The sequence below is a fragment of the Lepidochelys kempii genome, chromosome 8 (genome assembly GCF_965140265.1).
Source record: "Lepidochelys kempii isolate rLepKem1 chromosome 8, rLepKem1.hap2, whole genome shotgun sequence".
Classification (NCBI taxonomy): domain Eukaryota; kingdom Metazoa; phylum Chordata; order Testudines; family Cheloniidae; genus Lepidochelys; species Lepidochelys kempii.
This window is the reverse complement of record NC_133263.1, coordinates 20238515-20261679: the sequence shown is the minus strand read 5'-3', so window position 1 is coordinate 20261679 and position 23165 is coordinate 20238515. Positions and strand designations below refer to the sequence as shown.

The window sequence follows — 23165 nt, the reverse complement described above, 5'->3', positions numbered from 1 at the left end:
GTAACCTAGTCAAAGAGCTAGGGCATTGGACTGGGGCTCAGAAGACCTGGATCTGAGTCCTAGTTTGGCTAATGAGCTGCTGTTTGACCTTGGGCAAATCACTTTGCCCCTTTCTCCTTGCACTCACTGTTTGTGATGGGTCCCTGTGCAGTACTTCTGAGAGATACTTGAAAACATTGGTTGAATAGAGTGTAATACCCCTATTTCTCAATTGTAGAAAACACAATACTTCAATTTTCATGGAAGCGGGGATGCTAATGATGCAACAATTGCAAGACTTCAGTTGCTCAAACACTGAAAAGCCTAAAAATGCACCAGAGCTGATGAACAACTCTGCAGCAAGCTAAATATAGCAACAGCTTTTCATAAGATGACAATGAAACCTTCCTCATGCTTTCACTGGTAAGGTGTAGTCTCTAAAAGGTGCAATATTTTAATTAAAATCTAACCAAGTTTATAAACTAGAACCATTCAGCCTGCTTTCCTTTAGTGGTAATTCAGTGAAGGTCTTAGCGTTGCATAATACTATGCAACAGAAAGAGATGTTTGTGCGACACACAGGCTTAAAGATAGTTTTAACATGCTTTAGGGTTTTCTTGGTGAAAATGCTTCATGTTTTGTACTCTTTGCAACCCAAGTATGGTCCGTAGTTTTTATTCCCAGCTGTTGTATTATAACTAAAATGGCAGTACTGTGGTTCACAGTAGGCCTAAGTCCTCAATTTCTCCATAAAGAGGTCAGTGACGAGCCTGGAAAGTAGAGCCCTTTAAGCTTTAGTGTTCATCAATATTAAATGATGACTAAGCCACCACATAGGGAAAAACCTTTTCCCTTTCTCCCCATCCCTCAACAATAATAAGGCATTCTTTTCACATGCTGACAGCTCCCAACACAGAAAGAAGTGAGAGTTTTCCGTGGCAGGAAGAGGTGAGCAAGAGTGTTCCTACTTCAAAAGTTACAGAAACAAACCAGCTCCACTCAGGTTGTCATTTTCATGAGTGCTGAGCACTCACTTCCTACCGGTTTCAGGTAACATTTCAGCTGCTAAGCACTAAGGCCTGGTCTACACTGGTGTGAGGGGGATGGATTGATCTAAGTTACACAACTTCAGCTGTGTGAATAATGTAGCTGAAGTCGATGTAGTTAGATCTACTTACTGCAGGGTCTTCACTGCTATAAGTTGACAGCTGATGCTCTCCCATAGACTCTGCCCGTGCCTCTTGCCCTGGTGGAGTACCAGAGTCAAAGGGAGAGCGCTTGGTGGTCAATTTATCGATTTGATTGCTGCCCATCGATCCAGCAGGTAATGTAGACAAGCCCTAAGACAACAACCTAAGCAGATCTTTGCCACCACCATTAATACTCTTTCCATAGCACCCAAATGCCTCTTCAGCTCTGTTGAAAAACCTGGCTCTGACGCCACTCAAAGCTAGATCAGGGAACCTGAGGTCAGTCTACATGCATCACCTGCACAAGCACCTGTCCTGCCAGAGTTTGCCTGTGGAAGGGCCCCCTTGGAATAAGAATGGGGGTAGAAGGGCTGTTTGGTAATAAGGATGGGTGTATAGCTCCTGCCTGGGGGTAAAGTTTTACAACAGAGGGCACACACAAGTTTTCCCACCCCAGTAAGGGCTTGTAGAAACCCGGGCCTAGAACATAAGTTTGGGGAGGGCACAAGGTACCAAGTACTAATACAAATGAAGGACAATGCCTCCTGCAATAACCATAGAAAAGGATTTGCAAAGTTTAGGCTTGAGCACCAATTTCCTTTTTCACCCCAACTGAGTTTAAGTTTCCATTTTGGATAGGACACTGAACTGGTTGTGTTCTCTGTGTAATACAATGGCATATAGAGCCTCTCAGTTACATGAGATGTATGAAGCGCATCCACTCTGAATAATTTGGACACTGAAGTCTTCTACAGTTACATTCACAGGCATTTTTTCCTCTCAAACATGACCATGTTGTTCAGAAAACGAAAGGCCCCTATTTCACATTTATTCAAGATGCATTTTTACAGAGGTTGCCAACAGCACTAGTTTGATTCTTCTGGTGAATTTTATCTTCAGAAGCCCTCACAGTGAAGCACAGAAAAGGATATTAAAGAAAACTCAGGTTTCTCCCAGCGATTTGTAAGTGGTGTTTTACAGTAAGGAAAGGAATAACTCAAATCAAGATCTCCTTCAGTGTATCCCAGTTCATGGTAGATTCTGGAATGTTATGTTGTAAATAGGAGAAATGATTAGTTAGAAGTGTAGTATAATGGTTAGAGCATGGTTTAGGGGTAATGACTGATTTCTGATACAATCTTTAATCTTCTCTGAGCAGATTCCTAAAAAAAATATGAAATCACCAAAATAGGCTTTTTCAACTTTTTATTATAAAAGATCAAGACATGTGCTAGCAGAATACTTGATCACATTCCTGACTTGATGGCCTTCCCAGAGACCTTCTGCCTTTAAGCATGAAAACCTGAACAATATTGTGGGTGAGAACTCCTTCAAGTTAAAACACAAGTGTCAGATTCTTCACCCACTCATAGTCCCTGCTTCCGAAGTCTCCCTGGGAAATAAGAGCTATGACTAAGTCAGATATTATTCACATAGCTAAATTTAAACACTAGTTTCCAGAAATCTACTAGAAATTGGTCTCTAAGTATCTCTGGATAACTGACACTGAAGAGTTCTTTCCAGTTGTTTTAATCCAGAACATCCTCTTTTCAAGACAGGCACTGATATAGCAACAAATTCAATTTGGCATCCAATGCTGAATAATTCTTTATGCAGTAAACAAGCATGAAGCTATAAAACTTATTGACCATTTCTCCTCTGATCCAAATCAAACTTTTTAAAATAAATCTCATGATAGCTGCCTTCCAGGAACTATGCAAAAAACTACGTTCAGAGGCTCATAAACATCTTACATACTTTTCTTCTTCCTTCTCCTAACCTTAACAAGTCATACTAGTATCACATCCAAACCCTTTCTTAGCTCCTCCATGCAAGAGATATTTGATCCCCTCCACCCCCAATGCATGATCAGCAAGGACACATGATTCTTTCTGGATTTCTATCAATAGCAAAACAAGCTTCATGATGAGCCTATCCACATTAGGCACTCTGGGTGCATGTGAATTTTACTAATGCTCTCCTCAGTTCTGGTATCATGATCAATCTTCATTAGCAGACTGTAGTCTCGTGTCAAATGGAATAAATAGTCCATTCCCAATCTAACCAAACTTGTATTTTGCAACTGCAGCTGTTTTTAGTACCAGGAACACACTGTAAAAGAAAAAAGTTTACAGGATTCTATCTTTCAGAGTAAATGTAGTTGAATAAAAAGTCTTATCAAGTTAAACAGCAGCACTTGGAGAGTTCAAGATTTGTAAATTCACATTAAGCCAGAAATACGACAGGGTGAAGTAGGACATTGGTGAGGCAGCATACTACATACAACTGAGCTAACGCAAGCTGGACAGTGGAAGTTAAGCTTGTGTGTCACAACTTTAATTCAGATTGGTCAATTTCTCTAAATTCTGCTGCTATCTGGGAAGCTACTGCCACCAGCATTCAACAAAAGAATGGATTAATGATGGATACAGTAGGTCATGTTATTTGTTGGCCCTTATGAATATAACATTTACTGTAGGACCAAGATAATTTTTCCCTTTGAAAAGCATTAGCAGAGAGCAATTAGAAAGCATTTTAATTTCCTTCTGCATAATGCCACTATGAATTTCCCTACACTCCAAGTTTCAGATTGAAACATTTTGCTCCAGAAAAGTACCTCAGCCACCTATAATGGGAGCTTTCAGAGGACCTGAACAGTCAATTCAGACATGTTAAAAGGCAAGTTCTTTGACAGAGATAGGGTAAACAGTTGTGTGTGTTAAGATGCAAAAGTATTTTTTTTTTTTTTAAATAGCCCTATGAAGAGCATCACTTGAAAGGTTTATTTTAATCCCTAAAGCCAGAGCAAACTCATATCCAACACAGAACTTCCTCAGTTTCTAGCTGGAAAAATATAAGTTGTTCAGCTGTAAATCAGTCCATGCTGTCAAGTTTTGAAGAAGCCGTTATTCACTTCAGAGGACACTAACCTCTGCATCAATCTTTTTCTAGTACTAGCAAACTGTTAGAGAAACAAACTCAAACTTAAGTTCCACTGAAGAAACCAATCTGCATATTTGTCCTTAGCTCAATTTTTGCTTGTATTTCAGCATTTCTTACTTTTTAATCCACTGGAAATTTATTCACTCAATTCAATTTTTGCAGTTCTCACAACCTGCTTTTAAAGGACCAAAGTCCTTTTAGATCATTGTTCCAAAACCAGCCCTGAAAGCATAGCTGCTGGCCAGAGTGTTCCTCCCTAGTCCTAGATAATCATATTGCATCATCCTTATCTCCGATTCGGTTATGCTTTCAGCAGCCACTTAGTATAGCTGCTAGATGTTTTAGCAAAAAGCTGATGATCAGAAAGAAAACCTTTAGCCAGGTAGAATACCACAACCAGTTTTCCAGTGGTACAAGGTCTGCATTTCTGACTTAAGGTTTGTAAACTGTAGGATTACAGAACTGTCTAGTTCTTTCTTCTAGTAGTGTTTTTGATACCAAACCAGGACAGAATATCAGGGTCCTGGCCCGCTGGCCAGTGTAGTTTGTTCCCTATTTAATGCTATACAAACTACGGTTTGCTAACTAGGAGTGAGTGGGAAGGTGCAATGATACAAGACCTTACGAGGCATCTTGGGATGGAGCAGGAGGATCCTGATTCTCAGGCTCTGGTGGAAGAGCTGGCACAGTTTCCTCTTTCTTTTGCGCAGCCAGGAACTCATGAATCGCTTTCTCTATCTGCGGCCTGAAGATGTGGTTTAGTTTTGGATCCACCACCTGAGAAATAATTCTGTCCACTCCAGCTTCCAGCATCCCTGACCTTGGGCAAAGACAAAGGAGTCATTGAGCTACTCTGAGCAACTTCCCCTCTACTCCCATTGGGAACTCTCCAGAGCCCTCATGTCAGCTGCAATTAGCATTAATATGGTGAGAGCTGCTTGGTAGCTCCTTCAGGAGGGAGGTGTTCCAGTCACCACACACAAACCAAGACATTTCCACCTATCAATTTTTCTATTCCCCCTGCAGTCTTCACAACTGACATCTGGTCTCCCAGGTACTGAAACGAAATACTGGATGGGAGCCACTTCAGGAGTGCTCATGCTGAAATGAGTTCAGAGGAGCAAACAAAAACTTGCTTTGGCACAAACAAGGCAAACAAAATGTATGAGGAGGAGAGCAGGTGAGAGTGATTTTTTTGGGGGGGCTAACAATCCAAATTGAGAAGAGGCCTTTACCCCAATATCATTACCATCACCTGCTCCTTGAAACATCCAGTCTAGGCAGGTACTTTTTGTAAGAAAAAAACCAAACAAATGCATATAGCACAAAACATAAGGAGTTTTTTTGGAAACGAGGGCTGGTAACTGAAGTGACTTATTGCTTCAGCAGCTGCGTCAGAATCTTGGACTGTTGGACAAGGGCAGTCTGGGTTTAAGTCATGTCTGCAAGAGACCAGGGGAGGGGAAACAGAGACATTGCCTAGCATTTGGAAAACCAGCCGCAAGACTAACACGGCGGTGAATGTTCATGAGTGAATGTTCATGACCACATCCACTGTTTAAGGTCATGTGGACATCAAATAAAGTCTAATATAGTTAGATGAATGTGTGTACTTTTATCCAATGAGGGATAGGGACACGTAAACATCTTTGCACATTTCAACTCTATCCTATTCTTGCAGCCTTCATAGTAACTTGAGTACTCTAAACCCTTAATCCTTGTGTAGTTATTGCCTATACCAGTAGTTCACCTGTGTTTAAAAGGGAGCAAAGTTTATTTTAATCATAAGCTCCCTGGTGTGTAACACTGTACAAATGCCATTCTACCCTAGTGAAAAGACTAATAAGTCTTACTCTAGTACTATTAATCCATTACTGTCAGTTTCTGATTGTTGGCCACACTTCTCTGTTGTTGTTGCTGTATTTTGCACACAAGCCCCTTCAAGCAATACTGTGAAACGCAAAAATCAGTATATCTAGTTAACTTCTACCCTGATCTCAGGGTCATTAGGGCAAGTAACAATCCTCACTGATTAGGCCAAACAGTTTGTATGTGAAGTAGACATCTGTAGTTCCTGCTACTTGCACTGAAATTCTAATTTTGCTTCATGCAAGACACTTACTGCTGTATGTTTATTTTCTTTTTGAACTTAAAAGCTTCTGTCTCCATTTCCCTGATTCTTCTCTGCCCTTGCCCTACTATCTATTTCCAACACCCCTCCTCCCCCCCACCCCACACCTCCACTTTACTGAGGTGCTACTTAGGCACCAGTTTCAGACACCAGAGTCTCAGGAGAAATCCACAAGTTAAAGCTTTTTTCTAAACTGTGTGTGCATGTTTCCATAAAACTGAACATGGCCTCCCTGAAAACACTGGAGTTTATTCAATAAGTTTGCCAGTGGCCCAAGTTGCAGAGTAAACTGGAGTAGCAGGAGGAGTTAGTAAGCCTAGTACTCCATGGACGTGTTTGTATTAAATGCATAAAAAACAACCAACCAACTCCAAGCAAAAAAAACCCTGTGGCTTTAATGTCCTCTCTACTTGTGCCAACAGTGCCATCTCCTGGATGGAATCGGACTAGCCTAAATTTGATTACTGCCCACTAGTGGCTGGAGGTTTGCAAAGAACAGAAGTATGAGCTTCTGAGACCTAATAAGAGATCCTTCTTTTGCTTAAGTGGTAGATGCCTGTTTCTGAAGCAGAAGACCACAAGTTCGGTTCCACACCTCATATGCAGCTTAGCTAGCAACCATCGTGTTATCTGTATGATGCAACGCTTTGGTAGAGAATGCTTCACTTCAACAGCATATTCAACACCTCAACGGATGTTGACTATAACCCTACTCTGGGAAACTGCCTGTTTGTCCTCAAGGAACATTGCGGTGATGTGAGTTAACTCAAACTGCATTCACCTGCTATAGTGAAATCTGGGAGGGCACAGAGGACAAAGCAGGTTGAATTCAACCCTTAGTTGTCCAAATGCACTTAGCCAGTTAGGGCAATGATATGGGACTCTTACAGTTTTCATCAAAAAACATTCCTATCAATTTACTGAATGCTGCTTACTTACTGAATCACACTCTGTCTCAGACCATTTCGTAACTGGTTTTTGTTCATTGTTGGGTTCCACTCCTGTTTGTCCAGATGGGTAGATACAAAGTTGTCCACTTTCTGCCTCAGATTTTGGTAGGCTGGCTTAAAAAAAAAATCCAGCTTAACTAAAAGAACTTGAAACAATTCCTTGCAAGAATGCTTCATAATACATCTTTTGTGGTCTATTACTATTTCATTTAACAGTTTTGTCCTTTATAGAGAGACAAGGTTGGTGAGGTAATATCTTTTATTGGACCAACTTCTGTAGGAGAGACAAAAGCTTTCAAGCTACACAGAGTAGTTCTTCAGGTCTGGGAAAAGTACTCCGTGTCACAGCTAAATACAAGGTAGCACAGATTGTTTACCATAAGTAAACACACATTATAAGGGACCCTTCAAGGTGAAGTGGCCTGTTAACACCACTGCAGTCAAAGGACAAAAAAAGAGGAGTTACTAGATTAGATTGTTGTAATAAGTCATAAATCCTGTGTCTTCGTTAAGAACATGATTTTTAGTCTAGCAGAGTTATGAATTTAAGCTCCTAGGCTTGTCTTTTGAAGGTGTTGGGCAGGTCTCCTTCATTGTATTTTTTCTGAACAAAAGTAAGTTTATTTTACTCAAGAGTACAAAATGGTGATTGCAAAGAGAAGTTTCTAGATGGTACTATCAATATATTATAATTGCAAAAGCTGGACACGTGTTTTGCAACTGTCTGCTTCCAAGTCGCTGAAGGGAATGCAAATTGCCTGTGCATGCAAGAGATATTTAAGCAGGTTTCTTGTTAGATTTCCAACCAACATAAAATTCCTATGAGACATTTTAACCAAATATAATTAACACTAGTATAAAGAAAGATGTGCTTACTGTAACACTTTAACACTGGAACTTGAGAGCTGGGAAAGTGGGGGATGAAGGTGCGGTTTTGTTAAATGCTCTGTAATTCTACCTTTTCCTGTTCCTCAGAAGTTAGGACACGGTCATGTTACTGTGTAGGGGAAACGCCAGTTACTAGTGTGGTGCAAGGAGAGGGCAAAAAGGTGGCAAGTGTCTTATAGCAAGACCAGAATCACCATAACAAGAGACAGCATCAAAAATTACAATACCCGTGACAATATGCTATGGAGGCCAGTTCAAATTCTATTTAGGTCTATTGTGACTGAAAGCTGTTCTCATCAGATAGGTGGCTGTTCCACGGTCTAATGCAGAATCTTGTGATTGTTTCAGACACACCAGGAGCAGATAGGTTATCAATATCGATGCTCTAGGTGGAATTAGGTGGGAAATCAAAACTTCTATTCAAGACTTTCCCACTCCAACGTTGGTCCTTCTGGCTTAAGAAAGCTTGCACTGTTGCTGTACCTGTCTGTCATCTTTGAATTCTAATACACATTTTTTAATAAGCAGAAAAGAGATTGGTGTTCTTAAATAGGATACCTTAGGCAGATGACTCTAGAGTACATTTGTCAGGAAGGCTATAACTTAACATTTCAGCAAGAATAGTAGCAATTGTCAAAACAAACAAGTGACATCACTGCAAAAGCAGATAGTTGGTTACAAAAGTTTAAAGATTTTTTCATTTTAAGTAGCACTTCGTTAAAAAATCCTGAATACTTTACAAGCTATGCACACACGGGAGTCACTTCCCCCACTGGCAAAGTTCAGGTGCCTATAGGCTGGAACAAGACAGTTATTTAGAAATGCTGCAATGGTTTAGGACAGGAAGGGAAGCCCACATTCTGCTGAAGCCTCAGGCAAAGCTTAGGAAGGCAGAAAGTTACCAATCACCCTGTGAGGGTGATAAGACAGTGGGGATTGCACCCAACTCCTGCAAGAGGACTTCGACTGACAGAAGTCCTGACCAGTGGCAGTTCTGTGTTTCATCCAAGTGAAGGCAAACCCTGTAGCTTTGGTGTCCCCTACTTCTGCACCACAGTCAGAAAGGACTTAGGGAATAGTGACTTTTACTGAATTACCAATAGTGCTTTCCATGGTCTTTCAGGAAGACCCTGGACACAGAAATTGGAAGGGCATATGCAGGAGTCAGAAAAAGAACACAAGAGGGGGAAACCTTGTGCCCTCACAGGATAGACAATGATACAAAAATGGAAGACTGAAAAGCCCCATATTCTTCTCTGTATCATCTTCTAGACTCCATGAACCACTCATATATTTATAGTTTGGGTCACTCTTCTTGGCTGGAGCAGCTGGGGCCCAGAGGACCACATCTGCAGAACCAAGACATGAGAATGCCCACAAAATCTTAAGGCAAGGCAGGCCTGTGCCCTGGGCTAGGGCCATGCATGTGCCCTGCTCCCCACAAAGGGAAACCAGGTTTGAGACAGATCTAGGCTCCCCAGAATAAAGCTAGAGCATACAATGAAGTGGGTGGCTGAAGCAGAACCCCTTTCAGGATAGAGTCTGGAAACCAGCGGACGGTGGTCAGACAAGAGACCAGAACTTGGGGATTGCTGTTTGAAAGAGGAAGGTGAGGAGATACCCAGAGCCTCATACCCATGTCAGCCAAGCAATCAAGTAGCGACTGCAAGTAGGGGTCGTGGGTGGGGAGAAGTCCTTATCATCCTGTTGCCCATGTTAGCAAGGCAGTCCCAGCAGAGCCGCTGGAGCCTGAGCAAGGGCCAGAGGGCGCCCAGGTGACTAGGTTCCGAGAAGCAGGAGGGTACCCGGCTGAGAAGCGTGGCCCGGGTGCCCCCGTCGGCCAGGCGGTCCAGGGGGGAACCAGGCCCAATGCCCATGTATCCCCGTCGGAAGACCACTCCCCGGGCAAGTAGCCGGGGGATGCGCTGGTGGGGCCGGGCCCCTGCAGCGGTACCTTGGTGTCCACGTCGGCCAGGCAGTCCCGGCGGAAGCCGTCGAAGAGGCCGCGGCTCTTGAGTTGCTCCACGATGAGCGCGATGAGCTGCGCGTCCCCGGGGGGCAGCGAGGCCGGGTCGGTGGCGCCGGGCCCCGCAGCCGCGCCCCCGGGCCCCGCCGCGCCCCCAGCTCCAGGGCCGCCGCCGCCTCCCCCGCCTGGGGCAGCGCCGCCGGCACCGCCGCTCTCCGACATGCCCCACACCTGGTACCCGGCGCAGCCAGGACCCCGCAGCCGCTGCTCCCAGCCCACCCGGTGCCACCGGCACCGCTGCCGTCGCCGACGGCGCGCCACATTCTGCGTAGATCCGTTCCGCTGCATTATGGGAAAGGAAGTCCTTCACTCGGCACGCCTCTTATAGGACGTGAGCCATTGCTCCGCGTAAAGAAACTACGACTCCCAGCGTGCTCCGCGGCGCCAGCCCGGAAGGCCGTGGGGCGCGGCAGGCTGGGCGTTGCATTCTGGGAATTGTCGTTTTTGTGCCTCCATGTGCGCGGAGGGTTCGGCGGCTCCCGGCCCTTGCCTGCGCCCGTGGGGGAGGGGAAGGGCCGCGTGCGCGTGCGCGGGCCGGGCTCAGCTCAGCGGAGCTGCCTGAGTTCTGCTCCCGGAGACCCGGCTCAGGTATTTATACGGCCCCTGCCCCGGCAGCGCCCGCGCGCCGCTCACTCGTGTAGCTCCCTCAGAGCCCCGTGAGGCGAGCCCCGGCTTGCCCCGGCGGGGGGGGACCGTGACGGAGCAGGGCGGCGAGCCCGGTGCCGCAGTCACGAGGGCACCCTTCCTCCCACTGTGCCGCCGGGTCAGTCGCGCCTCTGCCGGCTTCGGGGGAAGCTGGTGCGGCGCCCGTCCCGAAAGCGCGTTGTCCTGGCAGATGTTACCGAGCTGCGGGACCGCAAGCCCCGGTGGCCCCCGTGCCATGTGCCCGACGCAGTCGGAGTGGTGGTGAATCAGGCTGATCGCTAGCAGCACCGGAAACTTTACAGGTCGCCGCCCGGGACAGCCCCCCCAGGGGACTAGGATGGCGTGTACTACACGTATGTGGCCACCGGGGGAGGCTGTGCCCTTGGCAATCGCCCTCGGTTGAACGGCAGGAAAGTTGACTAGAGGGCCGCAGGGTTGTAGTGTTGAGATTATTGTTGATCGTGCATTAAAATATTTGGGATAAAGAATATTTTTCTTATTGTTTCGCTGTCCTTAAATGGAACATGCAGACCCTTTGATCCCTGGATGTCCATCAAGGTTCTCTGTTTCCGGACAGCGTCCCAGAATTCGCTGAAGACACCTGCTGATTTGTCATTTATTTTAGTACGCTCCTCAGTGACTCAAAGAGGTAATCCCCTGCCTTGTAACAGCAATAACACAGTCTGTTTTCCTCCTATATGTCTCTCTAATAGCGGAAGACTACCCCATCACTAAGTGCTGTAGTCAGTGCTACCATCTACATCAAGATCTAATAGTTCCTGCATTTAAGGTGTAGCCCTAATAATCAGAACTATTTTTGTAGGTTTAGTTTTAGGGGAAAATTCTGTTCTGAGGAACACTAATGTAAATCCAGAGTACATTTATTAACTTTAATGGAGTTACTCTGGATTTACATTAGGGCTGTCAAGCGATTAAAAAAATTAATCACAATTAATCATGCAATTAAAAAACAATCGTGATTAATCGCACCGTTAAACAATAATAGAATATCATTTATTTAAGTATTTTTGGATGTTTTCTACCTTTTCAAATATATTCATTTCAATTACAACACAGAATACAAAGTGTACAATGTTCACTTTATTTTTGATTACAAATATTTGCACTGTAAAAAAACAAATAGTATATTTCAATCAACATCTAATAAAATTACTGTAGTACAATCTCTTTGTAATGAAAGTTGAACTTACAAATGTAGAATTATGTACAAAAAATAACTGCATTCAAAAATAAAACAATGTAAAACTTTAGGGTCTACAAGTCTACTCGGTCCTACTTCAGCCAATTGCTCAGACAAATAAGTTTCATTACAATTTGCGGGAGATAATGCTGCCCGCTTCTTGTTTACAATGTCACCTGAAAGTGAGAACAGACTTTTGCATGGCACTGTTGTAGTCGGCATCACACGATATTTACGTGCCAGATGCGCTAAAGATTCATATGTCCCTTCATGCTTAAACCACCATTCCAGAGGACATGCTTCCATGCTGATGACGGGTTCTGCTTGATAACGATCCAAAGCAGAGTGGACTGACGCATGGTCATCTGAGTCAGATGCCACCAGTGGAAGATTGATTTTCTTTTTTGGTGGTTTGGGTTCTGTAGTTTCCGCATCTGAGTGTTGCTCTTTTAAGACATCTGAAAGCATGCTCCACACCTCGTCCTTCTCAGATTTTGGAAAGCACTTCAGATTCTTAAACCTTGGGTTGAGTGCTGTATCTATCCTTAGAAATCTCACAATGGTACCTTCTTTGTGTTTTGTCAAATATGCTGTGAAAGTGTTCTTAAAATGAACATATGCTGGGTCATCATCTGAGACTGTTATAACATGAAATGTATGGCAGAATGTGGGTAAAACAGAACAGGGGACATACAATTCTCCCCCAAGGAGCTGAGTCACAAATTTAATGAACACTGTTTTTTTTTTAAATGAGTATTATCAGCATGGAAGCATGTTGGGCATATGAATGTTTAGCATATCTGGCATGTAAATACCTCACAACACCGTCTACAACAGCGCCATGTGACTGCCTGTTCTCACTTTCAGGTGACATTGTAAATAAGCAGTCAGCAGTATCTCCCGTAAATGTAAACAAGTTTGTCTTAGCGATTGGCTGAACAGGAAGTAGGACTGAGTGGACTTGAAGGCTGTAAAGTTTTACATTGTTTTGTTTTTGAGTGCAGTTATGTTACCAAAAAAAATCTATGTTTGTAAGTTACACTTTCACAATAAAGACATTACACTATAGTACCTGTATGAGATTAATTGAAAAATACTATTTCTTTTATCATTTTTACAGTGCAAATATTTGTAATCAAAAATAATAATGTAAAATGACCACTGTACACTATATTTGAAAATGGAGAAAACATCCAAAAAATTTAATACATTTCAATTGGTATTCTATTGTTTACCAGTGCAATTAATCATGATTAATTTTTTAAATTGCAGTTCATTTTTTTAGTTAATCGCATGAGTTAACTGTGATTAATTGACAGCCCTAATTAACATTAGTATAAATAACTGCAGAATTTGGTTCACTTACCTCTAGTGGCAAGAGGAAGTTCAGTGGGCCATTCATTCTTATGGCTTCTCTGCTGAGAGTGTAAACAAGGGCTGATGTAGACACTTGTCTGCTGGGAACTGGAACCACCACCAGCATTTATCATACCTGTCTGTCTACCAATATTTTTCTGAGTCATGCTGTGCTGTCTTTCAGGATGATTTATTCATCCTGTTGCTTGGCCATGTTGTATTCAAGATATGTAAAGAGTTACCTACAGCCTGTTACCTCTGGATCACAAAAGGTCTGGTTCCAAGTCAGCCCTGCATTAACATACAGGACATACACATGCACAGTGAATCTGACTACTTGATTGTCTGACCAGCCTAAATTCTGCTTTACTGCCAGCGCACCAAACTTGGTGACTAGCATATCTCAGTTGACATGACTGTTGAACCATTGTCTCTCCTGAACCTGGTCAGGACTTCTGCTACCAAAAAGACTTAAAGGAAGGTGGCTGTGAATCAATCCCCCTCCACACATGTACCCCAAAAGAGAACATATCTCTCCAGTGTGTCTCTTTCATGTCAGTTCTTTCCTAAAGCTACAGCAAAATAAGGGAGCAATTTCAGGGGGAGGCATATTCATCTCTGTTTTAACTCCTTTGACTTCTATAGTTACATTATGGATGAATTTGACTTAGTATATTCCTATCTCAAAAATGGGATGGCGAGATGAGTATGATTCTTACAATGATGCCCTCACCCCAAGTACAATGTAAGGGAGTAGCCCCGCATCCAGGTCTTTCTGTGTGTTGCAGCAGGTGTTGAAAGGGGGGGCAAAATTCTGCATGCAATGCATTGTCCTTTTCATCTGATTAAAATTCAGCAGCTCTGAGAAGCAGCATAAACTGTCCCACGCCATCTGGCAGCTAGGAGGAGGGAAAAAAAGCCAGCATATATAGGCAGCGAGATGTACATTGGAAAGAGTGTGCATTGCAGCATATTGCATAGTATACAATATTCTGTATTACAAGCTGGGAATCTGTGACACATGAGAACTGTCCTACCTGAGCAGAAAATCGATCCCTCTAATCTGGTATCTTGTCTCTGACATTGGCCAATGCTGGGTGTTTCAAACTGAGGTGTAAAACTCCCCCCCTGCATTTAATCATGCAAAATTATCCCATGGGGTGACATTTCTTCCTGACGACCACTAACAATCTACTTTCCACTGCCACTAGCGATCAGCTTGTGCTTTGAAGCAGGAGGTTTGAGATCCCTTGTAGTTTTGTTCCAACTCCTACAACTGCAGGCACTATCCTTATTCATATAAACATATCAGCCTCCTTTTAAAAAGTTACTAAGCTGTTTGCCATAATATCCTGCCGCAGTGATTTCCACAGGCATAGGTTAAGGTTATACCAACCGTAAGGCAATGCACTATATACACACCACTACATATGTTCACTACATACGGCAGTAATAAAGCATACTTTGTTGTTCGGTATCAAAAGACTGCCTATTTCTAGCAATGAGTATCGCCATACCTGCATTATATGTTCGTTTGGACACATGCATATATGGGTGTGCGTATGTGACTTTAGTTCTGTGTTCTGGAATATGCGTGGTTTTTCTTTGGCTTGTTTCCTCCAATAATTTTTTCACTTCACTGCTGGGGTTGATTTCAGACCACATGATCTCAGTGTTGTACGTTATCCAGCCAGGCTGGTGCATGGAGAAGTTCACTCCTCCCGCTTCTAAAAGGTTCTTTGCCCTTAGAGGTATCATCTCTCAGGTCAGGAAGAACCCAGGTTATTGCCACTCATGATCATTTAAGGAAACCATGATGTTCTTTCCAAAAAGGGTAGGGAATGAGATGTGAATCTTGGGGTCCGACTCCTGGACAAATTTCAGTTTGGGGAACTTGCATTCGGCCTTCCTAAATTCTCCCTATATTTTCATTTGGTTAAAATGTTCTTTTTCACTCCCTGTCCCACACTACCGAGTAGTGTTACTGAGTGTTGTTAAACAATATTCCTTCCAAGAATTGACTGATTGTTGGGTTGTTGAAATGATCTCTGTATATGGGACAAATTCTGAGTCCCTCACGCAGTGGGAGTTGACTCCAGGCACAGCTCTGTGGCCTGGCTGGGCTCTGCTCCAACAGAACACTCATGGCATCCTGAGGTGGGAGGCCTCGTTCTTAGGGACTGCTGCATTTCTCTGCAGCCACCCAGTTCTGCCTGGAGTTTGAGACTCGCCTTGCCCCCTCAGCTGCCACACATTATAATGGAGGATGGAGGAATGACTGTGTGGCAGGGCAGCATCTCCCCAGCATTCCTGAAGTGGGGTCTCCCTGAACTGTCAGCCAAGAAAGGATCTGGTTGAACTAGATAATGGGCGGTGATTGAAAGGGAGGAAGAGCCCTTTGACTTCCTCAAATTTCCCCTCACCCAACTAAGTTTTGGGGACGGGGGTTCCTAACAGCTCCTGTCCAACCCAGGTGTTTCCTGAGCACAGGCCACTCTGTGAGGGTACTGCTGGACCCAGGCAGCAGGAACACCCACAGTCCTTGTGTGAGTGAAAGAGAGTCATGGATCCAAGGGGGCCTGGTCAGGGCTGAGGAGCAATGTAAATGGCTTTCCTGGGTCCCTTGAGATGGATGGCGTTGCTTAGACTAAATGTAAGACAATAATGATGGTCTCACTAGAGGGCACCACAGTGATGTGCTCGGTTATTTGGGGATGGAGTTTCCACTAAGCAAACCGAAGCTTTCTGATTTTGCTTGCAACAAGTTGCCAGTGGGAGCAGTACATCCTGTCGTCACCCGTCATGCTGTGAGGCAGCGATGTTATTAATCGATTAACATCAGTAGTGAACAAGCAAAGGAAGCCAGAGGGACATCTCTGAGCCTGCATAAAACGTGGCCACTTAGGCAGCATCAGGCAGGGAACTCAGTGAAAGGCAATCTTTTGTAGGAACCCACAGCTCCTTTCTGCCCTGGGGAGGGCCCGATCTGTGCTCCTGGCTGGGGTGCTGTGAGTCAGCACCTGAGACCAGTCCCTGAAGGTGAGGGTAGAGCAGCAACAAGGGTCCATTGAGCAGGGCAGGGGAGTCTAGTCTGGGATTTACTTGGGATTGTCACAGGTGAAAATTCTTCCAGATTAACAAATGACTCAAAAGGCTGTGGGAGGCCATTGTGCCCATCTGACAAGAGAACAGGCCCCTGGGACATCTCCCACTGCAGTTTTTTGCCCATGCTAAAAGTCCTCTCACTTCCCTCATCAGGATACTATGTGTAGAGCTGACCTGCTAATGGCACGGGTATGGGCAAGCAGTGCAGATGCTAGCTCGTTAGTGAAGGGCTGTATGACACAGAGGTCCATTGGTGCCAATTGGCAAAGGGTTCACTGTTCTTTACAAGCAACTCCTGTCTCGGACCTGACAAACTCACTACACCTAATACACTACTTCCATGGTATTGATCCATAAAGGGTAGCATGTGAGGCTTCTGCTGAAAGCTTGTAATTTATAATCATTGTGAGATGTGTGTATGGGTAATATTTAAGGAATAATGTAACTATATTGAAAATTATGCCTTATGGACTTGGAGGAAAAGTTAATCACCGGGGAATTATGTGTCTTGGTGATGGCCCATTCAAGCAGGAAGCAGTTGTCACTCCTTTTTGGTTAGCTGGCGATGCAAAGCTCAGTTGTCTACCTTTGCCTCAGCTCTAAACGGTCAATGGAAAACTGTCAAAGACAAATGTAAACAATCAAAACAACTTGGAGGTAAAAAGGGAACATTATAACAGATGGGGGATCAATCACTCTGTCTGTGAATAAGGACAAACGACTGATTTGGTATATCACAGGGTGGGGAAAGACCCAAAGGTGCATCCATTCATAGAGGAGACATAGATTCATAGACTTTAAGGCCAGAAGGTACCATCATGAGCATCTAGTCTGTCCTCCTGCACACTGAAGGCCATAGAATCTTGCCCACCCACTCCTGTAATAGACCCCTAACCTCTGGCTGAGTTACTGAAGTCCTCAAATCATGATTTAAAGACTTCAAGTTACAGAGAATCCACCATTTACACTAGTTTAAAGCTCCAAGTGAGCCATGCCATGCTGCAGAGGAAGGTGAAAAAACCCCAGGGTCTCTGCCAATCTAATCTGGGGGAAAATTCCTTTATGACTTCAAATATGACAGTCAGTTGGACCCTGAGCATTTTGGCAAGACCTAACAGCCAGATTCTGGGAAATGATTCTCTGTAGTAACTCAGAGCCCTTCCCATCTTGTGTCCCATCACCGGCCACTGGGAATATTTGCTACTAGCAGTCACAGATCGGCTATATGCAATTGTAGACGGTTTCATTATACTATCCCCTCCATAAACTTACCAAGTTCAGTCTTAAAGTCAGTTAGGTTTTTTGCCCCCACAGCTCCCCTTGGAAGGCTATTCCAGAACTTCACTCCTCTGATGGTTAGAAACCTTCCTCTAATTTTCAAGCCTAAACTTGTTGATGGCCAGTTTATAATCATTTGTTCTTGTGTAAGCATTGGCACCTAACTAAATAACTCCTCTCGTTCCCTGGTATTTGTTCCTCTGAACTATTTATAGACAGCAATCATATCTCCCCTCAGCCTTTGTTTGATTAGGCTAAATAAGCCAAGCTCTTTGAGTCTCTCTCATAAGGTAGGTTTTCCATTCCACTGATCATCCTAGCAGCCCTCTTCTGCACTTGTTCCAGTTTGAATTCATCTTTCTTAAACATGGGAAACCAGAATTGCACACAGTATTCAAGATGAGGTCTCACCAGTGTCTTGTATAATGGCAATAACACTTCCCTATCTCTGTTGGAATTACCTTGCCTGATGCATCCTAGGACTATATTAGTCTTTTCACGGCCGCATCACATTGACAGCTTATAGTCATCCTGTGATCAACCAATACACTCAGATCTTTCTCCTCCTCTTTTGCTTCCAGCTGATACGTTGAGTATGGGTGTTTCATGAAAGATTGGATCCTGGCTGATTTCTGGGGAATCAGCCAGCTTTGCAATGGACTGAACTTGGGGGGGTTGCGGGGACTACTTGTTAGATAGGAGAGGTAACTATTAAGAAGTGTTGATCTGAGTTTGCATTTTATGACTTTGTTTTATATTGCAGCTGTTTGTTTCCATCTGTAGCAAGGCGACACTTCACCGGTGCGGCGCCTCCTGCTGGTCATCTCGGAAATTAGCTCTTTCTAGCCCAGAGCGCCCTCTGCAGGCCGGTGTCTCGCCTGCTGCTGGCCCCTGTGTCCCTCCTGGACCCCAGTGCCCTTTAACTTCGGGGCTCTGCCCCAGCAGTACCCTCACGCTCTGGGTCTCTCCTCCCAGGGGAACCCCCAACCCTCTAAACCCACCTTGCCTCAGTGGCTACTGCCAGTCATCATCTAGCCCCACTCACTGGGGCTGACTGCAGTGGAATGGCCACTCATCATTGGCAAGGAGGTTGGACCAGCTTTCTCTGCCTATCCTCAGGCTGCCCCTCTGCAGCCCCAGTACCTTTTGGGTCTTTACCAAGGCCTGCAGGCTGGGGGTTTACCAGGCTGGAGATCTCCAGCTCCCTTTGCTTAAGATACCTCACTCTCAGGCAGCTAGCCCTTCCTACTCCAGGGCTAGATTGAGACTCCTTCAGCTTCTGTCCCACAGCCCTCCTATAAGGGCCAGCTGTGGCCTGATTGGGGCTTGGCCACAGCTGTGGCTTCTTCCCCCAATCAGCCTAGCTGTTCCCAGCCACAGCGCTCTCCAGGGCTGCTTTTAACCTCTTCAGGGCCGGAGTGGGGTGACCACCCCGCTACACCATCACTCTCTTGTTTCTAGTGGAGTCTCTCTCTTTTTTCTTAAATAAACCATATTGTGTTTCATTATAAGTGATCAAAAGTGATGGAATGGCGATTTAAGGTAAAACTGGGGTCCCCTGTTCCTTTGGGAACAGAGGATCTGGGATTTCTGTGAGTAGCCAGCGTAAGGGCCTAGATATCACAGGGAAATGCTTCAAGGGGACTGAGGTGCACCTTTTGTTAATTTGCCAGGTAAAGAGAGGGCTGGCGTAGCCTCGAGGAGAGTGCTTGAGTGGCTGACAGGCTGGTAATGGGGTGACTCATGGTCCTGGGTACCCCAGGAACTGTTACAGCATCAGCACTGGGCTACACAAACAGGTTTGTTATTTGTAGACGTGTGGTGCTGGATGCTGTGGCTTATGTCTAAATATGGGACAATAAAGTGATGTTTAGTATTGCAGAACAGCAATGAGCTGTGAGGAAGGAGTGCATCCTAGTGGTTAGCTCAACAGACTAGGAGTCTTGGGTTGTCGTCCTGAGTCTGTGATTGACTTGCTGTGTGATCCTAGTCAAGCCATCCAGCTTCTCTGTACCTCGAAAACTTCATCTGTAAAATGGGTACAGTAATAATACCTGCTTCACTGAGGTCTTATGGAGCTTAATTAACTAACAGATCTGTAGCTGAAAGGCACTATAAAAAGAGCTTTCAGCTATAAAGAGTTTTATCAAATCTAGCTGGACACATTCTCCATTGCCATAGCACATAGGCAGACACGTTAAGTTGCGGTGAACAACCCCTGGCATAGGTTTATATAAAACAATGTAGGCCCCCATGAGGAGAATTCCTCACTTCTTCTATCAGGCTCATGCTGCAGAAGGCCCCCAGCATTGTGAACTCTGTCCCTCATGCATTCATGCCCCAGAAGGAACCATATTCATATTTTGTCCAGTTCATCTCAGTCAGGAAAGTTGGAAAAGAGAGCATTTTATATATACATATATATATAACCTTCTATATTGCTGCTGTTCATACTCAGGTCCTATGATAATCAGCCTGGGGATGGGATTATCAGTCAGGAAAAAAGGTTATTTCAGGGCAAGCAAATGAGCAAAAAGTTATGCTTAGAAAATCACCTGAAAATATAGAGTAAAGTAGCAAAGAAGTCACTGCTTTTAGTCTAATGTTTGTAAGCAGAAACCCACTCACTCCAGTTCCCTGTATCAGCCCCTGTGGTAGTCACCATGAAACCTGTTTTGTATCACCCAGTGGAAGGCACTGTGGTACTCAGTCATCACTCCTGCCCACCCTTGGGGGTCTTAAGCACCACCCATTCTAGGTTCGTACTTCCTGCCTTTTTTTTTATCTGTTAATTTACAGCATCACCACCTTCTTTCAGGTTTCCTGCCCTTTCAACCCTTCTCCCCATCGAGGAGCTTAGCCAGACACAACAGCTGTTAACTAGCATTTCTTTCAAAGAAAATTCTCATGTAATAGGAAAAGGCTACTCTCCACTACAACTACATGCAAAGAAGAGTCCATTGCTGTTCATTTTTTTTTGTTTGTTTTTGTTTTTTAAAAAGATGTCTCCTCAGAACAGAAGGGTTTGGGCCTGGGGGTGGGGGTAAGAGGTCCTGTCTCCCATCCCCCCGGGGACTCTAGGGTGTGAATTATTGTCCTTTCCTTTCCCTGTCACTAAGAGCCAAGCTATCACTGGCTAAGCAACTTCTGCCTTAAACACCCTCTCAGTGAGATGCTTGCAGGCACAGAACCTGAGTTAATACTGCTTCAATGCTTATATCCATTTACTCAGCAAATTTGAGCTCTCTATGGTAATAAAAGTCATCACTGCAGCTTTTCTTTAGCAAAGACACCCATGACAATGAGAGGAGGAAGAGAGAGTCCCCTCCCTCTGTATGCAGGGTTGGGTAGGATTTCCTTTTGCATCACTTTTGCTCTTTCCTGGGTTACCTCCTCTAATCAGATCCCAGAGGCAGGAGCAGTCTCTGCATGCTCGGCTATTATATTTCTTCAGGGGATGGTGTGTTTATTTTAATAAAGAATTATTTCAAATGAAAGGCCCTGATCATCAGAATTCTCTGGGGGAAACTTTCTCACTAAGGATTGGGGCGGGGAGGGGGCAGAGAGGAAAATGAACCCTCCTGGGTTTGCCCCACAGCTCCCCATGTCAATGATAAAAGAGCCTAGATTTGTATGGAAGGGAAATAGTTGGCAGATTTCTCTTCACTGTCCTGACAACCTTTGGCCATGAAATTAAAAAGCCAGTTATTGAGTTTAGTTTCTAATAGCTTTATCCTTGCCAATGATTAGACAGAGAAATCTGGAATAGGTGGCTTTAGCCAGGCATGGTATGTGCTGAAATGCCGGCTGAATTACAATAGGGAGCCATTGCAGAGGAAGGAGGGGTGTGCACATGTACGTGTGCGCGCGCACACACACACACACACACACACACAATCTCCATGAACAAAATGATTGAACTCAATGTGGCAATTTCAACTGAAACATTCCAGCATTGTAGCAGCAATGCTGATTTTTCTGATAGACTGGACTGCAAAGCATTAAGTAGAGGTTATTTCCCATTCCCTGTGCACTCTGGTTAGGAAGGGGATGCATTTGGAAAAATCAAATGACAACACTAACAGTAAATCACAAACTGTGTCAGTAATTTGGGGGGTAATGGTGAGGAGCAGAGATTGCCAGGGACAGTTCTGGAATTGCAGACAGCATTCCCAGCACACAGGCACAGATGCTCCTGCATCCATCGACATTTAAAGAAAATGAATTCAGACTTGAGCTCTGGGTGCTTCAGGAAGTCTCCCATCTCCACTTCTTCACAGCTGTGTCTCGGGGAGGGGTTTGGTGGGCAGATTATGGAGGAATTAGGGTAACACAATAGAAGATATTTTATTTAAAGAGACACTATCAGGTCAGGTTTGCCTCCACATGTAGGTTTTGTGAAACATACTAGGTCTGTATTCCCATTTCTGAACATGATTTTTGTAACTGCAACCTAGTTTATTCAGAGTAGAATTGGGGCCCCACTTTTCAGGGTTTTAGCATGATTCAGGAGCTCAGTTAAAACATTATTCTGTCCCTTTTATACAGCAAGACAGAGCTATTTTTTAAATTTGCTGGGGGACAGCTATTTTGTAACCCTGTCCTTCTTCAGGTTGGTAGCAATTGCAGTGTAGAGCAGAAACCTGTGGAGTTGAGCAAATTTGCGTGTGTGTTGGTTTTGCCTATCAGAGTTCCCAGTGTGTGATTGCTGTTTAATCCTATGCATCCAAACTCATATATCTAACTGGTCAACGCAGCATTGTGTGTTTTGATGGATGGGGGAAGGGGTGGTGGTGGTCAGTGCTGTAGTCAGCTTTCTTTGGCAGCCAGGGGAAGTGCTCAAGTTTTTACTTCCTGTAGATTTACAGAATGAACAGCTTGGCTGCACAGGTGGCAAATTATCGCAACAGTTGAGAAGTACAAGGTATGTTCACCCAGCCCATAATTCTCTTCTGAAGAATGTACAGTGTGTACTAAGCCTGCCAGCCTTTCAAAAAGATCATAAACCCAGGGAGAAAATGTATATTCGCTGTTCATTTGTCATTCATGTTGTGCAACATATTATCCATGCAACGTATGCTATGTGTACGTGACACCTTCCAAATTGGCCTCAATTCATACTGCAAACACTTAAGCATGCATGTAACTTTACTTATGTGAATTATACCATAGACTTCAGTGGACCTGCTCATGTGAGTAAATTTACACGTATGTTTCAGTGTTTGCAAGACTGGTCCCCTATATCATTTTAAATATTATTGTTGATACTAATGCATACAAATACCTGGGTGTTGCCGTAATAAACACTTTACATATACCTTAGGTAAATATTTGAATAATATACACATTTTTATAATTTGTTGAATTCTGTAACTGTTCTGTGGTGTGTGTTGCTGGCAACTGGAACGAGTTTGAGTTCTATGGACTGCATCTTTAAGTGTCTATGGAGACTATATTTGTGAGGCAGCGCTGA

General features: G+C 44.2%; 2 protein-coding genes across 3 annotated transcripts in view; one reads left to right on the top strand and one right to left on the bottom strand.

Moving 5' to 3' along the window:
* Positions 1–2358: 2358 nt before the first annotated feature.
* Positions 2359–10425, bottom strand: BOD1 (biorientation of chromosomes in cell division 1). 2 transcript variants are annotated; one of them, XM_073355788.1, is made up of 4 exons: positions 10036–10425; positions 7183–7307; positions 4738–4932; positions 2359–3281 (listed from the first exon to the last, which is right to left on the bottom strand). In XM_073355788.1, the coding sequence occupies exons 1-4, from the start codon at positions 10393–10395 to the stop codon at positions 3230–3232; spliced, it is 732 nt and encodes a 243-aa protein (XP_073211889.1). In that variant the 5' UTR covers positions 10396–10425; the 3' UTR covers positions 2359–3229. The 2 variants fall into 2 exon arrangements, with proteins under 2 accessions (XP_073211889.1, XP_073211890.1); XM_073355789.1 differs by having other exon boundaries at positions 4733–4932; positions 10036–10420.
* A 197-nt stretch (positions 10426–10622) lies between these two features.
* The window catches only part of CPEB4 (cytoplasmic polyadenylation element binding protein 4), a 185787-nt gene continuing 173244 nt past the window's right edge, over positions 10623–23165 (top strand). Inside the window, exon 1 of the mRNA XM_073355775.1 lies at positions 10623–10695. The gene's annotated coding sequence lies outside the window, so the exon portion shown is untranslated. The remainder of the gene's footprint in view (positions 10696–23165) is intronic.